Source organism: Bos taurus, chromosome 11 (genome assembly GCF_002263795.3).
Source record: "Bos taurus isolate L1 Dominette 01449 registration number 42190680 breed Hereford chromosome 11, ARS-UCD2.0, whole genome shotgun sequence".
Lineage (NCBI taxonomy): Eukaryota > Metazoa > Chordata > Mammalia > Artiodactyla > Bovidae > Bos > Bos taurus.
Genome location: NC_037338.1, coordinates 93969818 through 93980045, shown reverse-complemented (window position 1 = coordinate 93980045; position 10228 = coordinate 93969818). Strand labels below are relative to the sequence as shown.

General features: G+C 47.6%; 1 protein-coding gene across 2 annotated transcripts; it reads right to left on the bottom strand.

The window, feature by feature from the left end:
• Positions 1 to 1531: 1531 nt before the first annotated feature.
• OR1K1 (olfactory receptor family 1 subfamily K member 1) lies at positions 1532 to 7493 on the bottom strand. Of its 2 annotated transcripts, XM_059891273.1 has the most exons (2): positions 6585 to 7493; positions 1532 to 1826 (listed from the first exon to the last, which is right to left on the bottom strand). In XM_059891273.1, the coding sequence occupies exons 1-2, from the start codon at positions 7491 to 7493 to the stop codon at positions 1779 to 1781; spliced, it is 957 nt and encodes a 318-aa protein (XP_059747256.1). In that variant the 3' UTR covers positions 1532 to 1778. The 2 variants fall into 2 exon arrangements, with proteins under 2 accessions (XP_059747256.1, NP_001376967.1); NM_001390038.1 differs by lacking the exon at positions 1532 to 1826 and having other exon boundaries at positions 6543 to 7493.
• Positions 7494 to 10228: the final 2735 nt, after the last annotated feature.

The window sequence follows — 10228 nt, the reverse complement described above, 5'->3', positions numbered from 1 at the left end:
GTACACTGAATCTGAGCTTGATTACGGAGTCCCTGAAAAAGGCAACCAAGAAATGACCCTGACTCTCTACAAAGAGAAAATGGATCTGGTTGTGAGATCTAGAAGTGGGGGCCATGGCTTTTACTTCCAGGAGCTCCTCCCCTGGTGACATAACTCATTCCCTCAAAGAATCCTGGTTAGATTGGCAGAGATGGTAGGGGGCAGAAATGTGCTCAGAACAAGAATGTAAATCCCCCAAAGCAAAGAGAGAAAGCAAGCATTCACTGAAAGCTCAGTCCTCAGGACACTGAAGGGGCCAGGATGTGCTCCGCTGGAGACAAAGACAAGTATCAGAAAACAGTTATGGGAGCCTCACCAACTTGCTGTTACAGTGTAGCACGTCACCCCCAAAACTCGGTGGCTTAATGTTTTCATTCCTGGAAGCAACCTAAATGTCCATCCACAGAGTAATGGATAAAGAAGATATGGTACATATACACAATGGAATATTACTCAGCCATAAAAAGGAATGAAATTGGGTCATTTGTGGAGACGTGGATGACCTAGAGACCATCATACAGAGTGAAGTAAGTCAGAAAGAGAAAACAAATATCATATATTAACAAATACATGTATGATCGAGAAAAATGGTATACTGCTGCAGCTAAGTCGCTTCAGTCGTGTCTGACTCTGTGCGACCCCAGAGATGGCAGCCCACCAGGCTCCCCCATCCCTGGGATTCTCCAGGCAAGAACACTGGAGTGGGTTGCCATTTCCTCCTCCAATGCATGAAAGTGAAAAGTGAAAGTGAAGTCGCTCAGTCGTGTCTGACTCTTAGCGACCCCATGGACTGCAGCCCACCAGGCTCCTCCGTCCATGGGATTTTCCAGGCAAGAGTACTGGAGTGGGGTGCCATCGCCTTCTCTGAGAAAAATGGTATAGGTGATCTTATTTGCAAAGCAGAGAAAGAGAAGCAGGGCTTCCCTGGTGACTCAGTGGCAAATAATCTGCCTGCCCTTTCTGGAGACACAGGTTCAATTCCTGATCTGGGAAGATTCAACATACCATGGAGCAACTAAGCTGTGTACCCAACCACTGAGCTCGAGCTCTAGAGCCTGGGAACTGCAACTACTAAAGCCTGAGTACTCTGGAGCCCGTGAACAGCAACAAGGGAAGCCACTGCAGTAAGAAGCCCGCACACTGAAAGTAGAGAGTAGCTCCTGCTTGCTGCAACTAGAGAAAAGCCCACGCAGCAATAAAGATCCAGCACAGCCAAAAAATAAATAAAATTTAAATAATAATATTTAAAAAAGAGAAACAGAGATATAGACATAAAGAACAAATGTACAGATACCAAGGGGGAAAGGGGAAGTGGTGGAATGAATTGGGAGATTGGGATTGATGTATATACACCATTGATACTATGTATAAAATAGATAACTAATGAGACCCTACTATATAGCACAGGGAACTCTACTCAGTGCTCCGTGATGACCTAAATGAGAAAGGAATCCAAAAAAGAGAGGAGATATATATACACATATAGCTGATTCACTTTGCTGTACAGAAGAAACTAATACAATATTGTAAAGCAACTATACTGCAATAAAAATTAATTAAAAAATATTTTTACTCTTGTGTCAGTGAGACAGCCTGGGTTTCTGTTCTTGTGTCTGCAGGTCAGCTGGAGGCTCTGCTCTGCACTGGTCTTCCTGGATCGCCTTGAGGACTGGGAAAGCTCTGCTCAGTGTGTTTTTTATTCTCTGCTGGGGGCCAGTGGGCTAGCTGGGCATGTCCTTCTATGGCAAAGAGAAAAACACAAGAGAAAAAACCCAATATCTGAGCTTCTTTTCAGGTCTATGTCATGCCTCCCAATATCTTGTTGGCCAAAGCAAGTTGGATGGCTGAACCCCAAATCCCAGATGAAGGGCAAAGTTACGTGGCCAAGGATTCAGGGATGGGTGAACTGGGGCCATTAATCACCACTGTGATCCATCAGACCCCTCACATCGCCCTTATCTCCATTCATTGCTCCCTCTTTGATGCTTCCATACATCTCTCCTGGCTTTGATCATAATTTGTGTTCCTGTTATTAAATTCGTGAAGGCTATAATAGCCAGGACATGGAAGCAACCTAGATGTCCATCAGCAGATGAATGGATAAGAAAGCTGTGGTATGTATACACAATGGAGTATTACTCAGCTATTAAAAATAATACATTTGAATCAGTTCTAAAGAGGTGGATGAAACTGGAGCCTATTATACAGAGTGAAGTAAGCCAGAAAGAAAAACACCAATACAGTATACTAACGCATATATATGGAATTTAGAAAGATGGTAACAACAACCCTGTATGCGAGACAGCAAAAGAGACACAGATATATAGAACAGTCTTTTGGACTCTGTGGGAGAGGGAGGGGGGTATAATTTGGGAGAATGGCATTAAAACATGTATAATATCATATGAGAAATGAATCGCCAGTCCAGGTTTGATGCAGGATACAGGAAGCTTGGGGCTGGTGCACTGGGATGACCCAGAGGGATGGTATGGGGAGGGAGATGGGAGGGGGGTTCAGGATGGGGAACACGTGTACACCCGTGGAGGATGTATGTTGATGTATGGCAAAACCAATACAATAAAAAAAATAAAGAAAATTAAAAAAAAGAAATAAAAAAAAACCCATCATAGGAAAAAAAAAAAATACGTGAAGGCAAGTGCTGTCTGTTGTCCTCCTGCCCAGTACATAATCATAACAGAGAATGCAGAGAGCATAGAGAGCAAAGGAAAGAAGAGAGTAGAAACACAAGCAACTGAAAAGAGAGAACGGGGCAGACACATAAGAGACATGAAAAGGATGAGCGAGGGAAACATCCCTGGTTTAGAGTGAGAGAAACTGCTTGCTGATAAACAGCTTCTTAAAATACTGATCCGTTCCTCATATTCTAAAGCAGTCATTTTCACATTTAGAAAGAGTCTTCATGTTTTTATTTTTCAAGTCTAATAGTTGCATTTTCCCTGTGGCTGCCCTTGCATGAAAGAAGACTTGGATTATAGAAATTGTTTTGGTCCCTTAGAAGAAGTAATCAGTTTGCCATTTATGATCAGAGACTCTTTCACAACTAAGATCTCTCCAGTTGTTTTACCTTTGAAATGAAGGTGGCCTTACATTATGATGCAGAAAGCCTGCACTGGAAGAGAGGCTGGAGAGGCAGACTCAGTTCTTTTCTTGAAATGCAATTGTTTATTTTTTCTGGGTGACGTGGTTCCTAGCACTACCTAGTATTGGCATAAATGAAGGGTTAGTAATATCGATGCTAGGAGGGCAAAAGTCACTCAGTGGTCAAGGACTGTATCTCTATCCATGGAATTCTCCCGGCAAGAATACTGGAGTGGGTAGACATTCCCTTCTCCAGGCAATCTTTCTGACCCAGGAATCAAATCTGGGTCTCCTGCATTGCATGCAAATTCTTTACCATCTGAGCCATCAGGGAAAACCCATGCTAGGAGGGTGGGCTAGATTGATTCTGAAATGGTCAGAAGTCATTTCAGGACAAAGTCAGGGAATACAGTGGGTAAGGAGAAGCAGTTCAAAGTCCTTCTGAGGGGTGACTGCAAACCCATGAAGCTGAAGCAGCCTCCCTGGGTACCATCTCTTTCAAGGGAACTGCTTGGAAGTGAGTCAATTTGCATAGGCTTGTTTGCTTATGGTGTTAAAAACTGTTCTTTGTAGTTCATGTGAAAAGGATGCAGGGAGAATTCTTTGGTGGATTTTTGAACTCAGTGGCTTTTCTTGGTTGGGGATGGGGGAAGGTTTCATACTCTTATCTCCTGGTCAATATCATCTTTTAGGGCTTCCTGAAGTAAAACAAGAAACCTGATCTAGGTGGGGGGTGGGATGGGAATGGGGCCCAGGGACCGACAGGCCTATTGACTGAGGCTACTTATGTGCCCCCCATCCCCCTCTCTTGCCTGTCTTACTGGGGGTCTGGAAGTAGATCAGGCATCATCCAGCCCAGCACCTGACACATAGAAGATGGTCAATAACTATTTATTAACTTGAATTGAGTGATGGTTTGTGGTGTGGTTGAAAGAGCCTGAGACTGAGTTAGGAGAACTGGGACTAAAATTGGCTGGTGGAGCCAACCAGGAGAAGCCTCCTCTCTTCTCTGAGCCTCAGTTTTCCCACATGCATAGTGGGGGTTTCTCCCTGGGCGTTCATGAGACCTGAAAGCACTTTTGACACTGGTTATGGTCATCCTGGAGAAGGAACTGATCATGCTGGGGCAGAGATGGAATGCCTTGGTCAGAGACCAAGGTCAGAAGCTGGGCTGTGCTACAATGTGGGTGGTGGGGACCACTCGTCCAGGGATGGGGCCTCTTTGGGGGGCTGAACAGGATGACCAGGTCAAGGCTGGTGGCCCAGAAAAAGCATCGATGATCCCTTGAGCCCCATAGGGCCCCTCTCCCCTTATGCTGAAGAAAAGAGACGAGAGGCCAGACGAGATGACAGCAGAGCACGTGTATATCTCTGTGCCAGGTTCTCGAGACGCTGGCAGAACTCAGGTGAGGTCCCTGATGGCCAGCAGATTTCATACCTTATGTCATAGGCTGAGGTGTGGACTGGGTGATGAGCATCACCACCAGTATTTTTCTGAAACTTCAGAGACGAGTGAGGGGGAAGCAGGTTGTGGGGCTATTGATAGAGGAGCAAGGATATGGCATCAACCTGGGCCTCGGGGTTGGGAGGACGGTGGATCAGGTGGACATGAAGGTGGTCTCATGTCACTGCAGGGCCAAGTGACAGGGTGCTGGAGGGCCAAGCCAGGAAGCCTGAAGGTTACCACTGACTCTGTGTGACCCGGGCAGGTCCCTTAAACACTCTGGGCCTCAGTTTCCCAGTTTATCAAAGTAAGGGTTTGGAATGGATCAGGGGCCCCTCAGGGCCGTGAGGAAGATGCACTGGGGAGGCTGAGAAGATGGGTTCCCTAGAGGGTCCCTCTGACCCTTACTCCTGCTTTCTCCCCTTCATTTTAGATAGTATGTTTCTGGGTAAGATTTCATTGAAAATAAAAAAGAGTTGTGGTTTACGGTTTGGTTTTCTAAAGCCAGTGGTCCAAAGACCTTTAAGTTTTCTTTTAGATATAAAATGGCATAGGATAGCAGTTCTAGGATCAGGTGGTGGCCGACTCATTAGTGGGAACTGGAAGGGCCCGTGGATAATCCAGCCCTAGGACTGCTGTAGCCTGCAAGTTCTTTCACTGAGGCCACCGAACTCGGGATCTGGGTTCTATGGGACCCAGTTAAAATGCACCTGAAGGGCTTGAGCAGCAGAAGTGCTTGCTCTGACTCTGCTATGGACTAACTCACCGTCTTTGAGCCTCCATTTCCTCATCTGTAAAGTAGCTATAAGAATACCCATGCTCGGACTTCCCTGGTGGTCCTGTGGTTAAGAATCCTCCTGCCAATGCAGGGGACACAGGTTCGATCCCTGGTCCAGAAAGATCCCACATGTCAATGATCAACTAAGCCTGTGTGACACAACTACTAAGCCCACGCTCTAGAGCCTGTGCTCCGCAGCAAGAGAAGCCACTGCAGTGAGAAGCCAGAGCTCTGCAGTGAAGCAGAGCCCCTGCTTACCACAACTAGAGAAAGCCGGCATGCAGCAACGAAGACCCAGCACAGCCAAAGCGAGGGAAGAAAATACAAAACCCCTAGAATTAAAAAAAATATGTGTAGTGCTGACATATGAAAAAAACTAAAAAAAAAATACCTCTTCCATCTGCACCAATGCCTACCCTGTCCCTTGTCTGTCTTGCTTAAGTTAATTTATCTATTTACACTGCATGCCTACTGCCTTCTCCTACTACAGAATGCCAGGGGGAGCTGAACAGGCAGGATCATAGCAAACAAGTACAAGAACAAAGGGTAAGAAAAATGGACAGCTTCTAAGTGCTCATAAACATAAAAAATACACTCATTTATTCATCTCAGATGCCCAGAGTACTTCCTCCGTGCCAAACTGGGTTCACTGGGTTAGGTCAGTCCTTGACACATGAGTCTGTGAATTTTAGCCTCTGTCCCAGACAGATAAGAAGTCAGTTTTTTGAGAAAACATGGTGATGTGATGGAAAACACAGTCCCAATCCCCACCCCCACCCACCCCCCAAGCAAGATCTGGGTAGCACAGCCTTCCATATAGCTTTAAGCCCAAATACAACAAAAAAATGGTAGAATGCACCCTCTAAATGCCTGGAAGTGACTCTTAGAAGAGGGCTTGGTATTGCTGAAAGGGCCTAGGTTTTGACACCTAAAAATGGTGTAAACTTGGTAAAGTCAAATCTTCTACTCTGAGCCCCAGTTTCTTCATCTGTGAAACTGGGTCATAAAAATCTGCTTCACTGGTTGTTGTGGCATAATGTCAGGTCAGGTGAGGACCTGCACTACAGTAGCACTCAGAAAGGGATCCCCATTATTATGGTTTTGGAAAAAGCACAGAGCTGATAATGGCAGTCACGAGTGTCGCCGTGGGCGATGCAATCCACCCTTGGTGGGGTCCAGGCCTCAGGAGTCAGCCCCTGAGATCCTTCGCTGAGTGAAAAGGGCTCTGAGTGCCCCCTGCACATCACGGTTCCGGAGGCTATAGATGACCGGGTTCAGCATGGGCGTGACCACGGTGTACATGACGGTGGCCACACGGCCCCGCTCGGCCTCATACCGGGACGTGGGCTGGAAGTAGACTGCAATGACTGTCCCGTAGAAGAGGCCCACCACGGCCAGGTGGGAGCCACAGGTGGACACAGCCCGGAGCCTCCCCGTGGCTGATGGCAGCCGGAGCACCGCAGCTGCAATGGCCCCGTAGGAGGCGAGGATGAGCAGAAAGGGAGTGACCACCACTGCGGCGCCCTCGGTGAAGATGAGCAGCTGGATGTGCCAGGTGTCAGAGCAGGAGAGCCTTAAGAGAGGCTGGTGGTCACAGAAGAAGTGGGGCACTTGGTGGGAGGCACAGAAGGACAGGCGGGCCATAAGCAGGATATGCAGGAGGGAGTGGACGTGGGACACGAGCCATGCTGTCCCCACCAGGGCTGTGCACATGGCCCGGGACATCCTTGTGGCATAGTGGAGGGGGTGCCGGATGGCTACGTAGCGGTCATAGGCCATGGCAGCCAGGAGGCAGCTGTCAGTTACACCCAGGGCAAAGAAGAAGTACATCTGGGTCAGACAGCCAGCCAGGGAGATGGAGCGGTTGTGGGCCAGCAGGTTGGCCAGCATCTTAGGTACCGTAACGGAGGTAAAGCAGAGGTCAGCAAAGGACAGGTGGGCCAGCAGGAAGTACATGGGAGTGTAAAGGGCTGGACTGGCTTGGATGGCGGCCACGATGAGTCCATTACCCAGGATGCCCGCCACATAGAGGACCAAGAAGAGCATGAAAAGAGGTCGCTGCTGGCTGGGATTTGTTGTTAGTCCCAGTAGGATGAAAGGGCTTCCTTCTGAAGACTCATTGGCAGCATCCATGGCTAGGCTGCTTCTTCACCTGGAACCCCAGGGGTTTCATTCCATTGCTGAGTCATCTCCTCAGTGTCAAAGGTAAAGGGTGAAGGGCCACTGAGTTGCTCAAGGCTTTCTGGCCACGAGGGAAGTCATGATAGCCCTATGGCTACACACAGATGTGACTGTGAGCAATTTCCCTCCTCTCCAGGTCTTAGGTTCTCCATCTGTAGAGTAAGGGAGCTGAATCAGGTGAACTTGAAAACTGCTTCCAACTTGAATACATTGTGATTTGCAGCAAAAACAGAACAAAAATATTGCCCAGGATGTGGACCAAAGAAGGAAGAAACACAAAAGGAAAGATGAGAGAGAGGATCAAAATCAGGGAGAGATTTGACCAATGGGTATTTATTTGGGGGAAAGTCAGAGTGGACAAGAAAACCAAGATGGAAGTGAGGAACTCATCTAAGAAATAAAATTCCAAACATGAAGGGCATATATGTATTGAAATGAATATAAATCGATAGCACCTGAATGCAAACATGATGTTTTAGAGCACTAAGGATCAACAGAAGAACCTGTCCCTCCCAAGGGCAGGGATGTAAGGATCTGATGATGTTGCTGCTGCTGCTGCTGCTGAGTTGTTTCAGTCGTGTCTGACTCTGTGCGACCACATAGATGGCAGCCCACCAGGCTCCTCCATCCCTGGGATTCTCCAGGCAAGAATACTGGAGTGGGTTGCCATTTCCTTCTCCAATGCATGCATGCACGCTAAGTCGCTTCAGTCGTGTCTGACTCTGTGCGACCCTATGGACAGCAGCCCACCAGGCTCCTCTGTCCACAGGATTCTCTAGGCAAGAATACTGGAGTGGGTAGCCATTTCCTTCTCCACTGATGATGTTGAGATACCCAGACTGCCATCCACTGTGTCCTCAATAGTAGGTGATGGGACACAGCTGAGCAATATCATTAAATTCTGAAGAAAAAAGATTTTGAACCTAGGATGCTAGCTTAACTTCATGCATGTGCGTGCTCAGTCCTGTCCGACTCTTTGCGACCCTGTGGACTGTAGTCTGCCACGCTTCTCTGTCCATGGGATTCTCCAGGCAAGAATATTGGAGTGGGTTGCCATTCCCTTCTCCACGGGATCTTCCCGACCCAGGGATTGAACCCGAGTCTCTGCACTTTTAATCAAGAGTGAGAAAAGAAGAAAGAAAATATGAGACTTGCAAAAAAAAGAACCAAAGAATCTAAATGATTCCCAGTATTCCTGGAAAACTCTTCCCATGAAATCAAACACATACAGCATCAAGAAAATGCACAGCCCTTTATGGGAAACTCGTGCAGATAGGTGGATACACCTATCAGATGCAGAGACTTGACTCTTAAGGACAGAGACATTTCAATGCTTCCATTTTTTTCCTGTCTGAATCTCACTGCAGAAATCTTGGATGATTCTCCAAGAAGGGTCTTAAAAGGAGAGGGGTTTTAGGACAGGTTTCCTGAAGGCTATGTTGAGACCAGCTCTGCATCCTTATCCATTAAAAGAAAATAAAGACCCTACCTACCCTATTGTCTTCCTTTTTCTCCTCCACTGAATAAGAAGAATCCTTTGGTTTTGGATTCCTGGAGAACATTGGTTTTTTTCCCCCTCAATTATGTCCCACCTTCCATGAAGGTAAGAGGATCAAGGTGAGTGGAAAGGATGGAGAGGGGAAGCCTGCTTATGAAATGGCTTTTTCGGAAACTGGAACTACTTAAACTTGGGAACTGACCCAAGTTTAAGCTACCCAGTCTATTCTTCTCAGGTATTCTCTGAAGGAAGGCTGAGCTATGCATGCGTGTGTGCTAAGTCGCTTCAGTTGTTTCCAACTCTTTGACACCCCAGGGACTGTAGTCTGCCAGGCTCCTCTGTCCATGGGATTCTCCAGGCAAGAATACTGGAGTGGGTTGTCATGCCCTCCTCCAGGGGATCTTCCTGACCCAGAGATAGAATCCATGCCTCTTACGACTCCTGCATTGGCAGATGGGTTCTTTACCACTAGCACCACCTGGGAAGCCCTCTAACCTGAGTTTAAATGGGTCTCAGTAAGCATTCAAATACACTGAGCTGTTGGCAGAAACATTCATCTATAATTACAAACACACTGGTGCAGGCATGCAGGCATGTTTGGCCTCTAGTTATGCTCTGCAAACACATAGGCATGACCGATCATGTACAGAAATGTGGACACAGACATCTAACTAAGAGATGAGTGTAACCACCAGATCCATAGATGCAGATCATCCTAAACATAAACCGAGGGTCCGGTGCAATCACAAAATAGTGCTGAGGCCAGAGGGTGACGCTCATTCACAGCCTCCTGTTCATGGAGGCTGCTGGTACCACACACAGCTCCGGGACCCACGATGCCCATTCATGCTTTCACTGACCAAGTGGTCTGTGTCAGTTCTCCACCACTGTCTGTCCACGCCTCCTGGTCACCCCCATCACACAGTCACATCTTCTGCTTCCAGCCCTAGAGGCCCAGGGCCTCGCAGCTTCCCACTCAAGTCTCCTGCTGGGCACAGCAGAGATGTGCCACCCTAGAGGGGCATGTTCACCTACACATCGCTTCCCCTCCCCCAACGATGACACGGTAAGGCAGCGATGGTAACGCACAGTCTCAGTCTCACACCAACAGCACCTGTTCTCACAGTCACACGAACAGCTCATGCCCCCAGCCAAGCTCAAGAGGACAGAGGTGCGTGCTCTCCAGCCT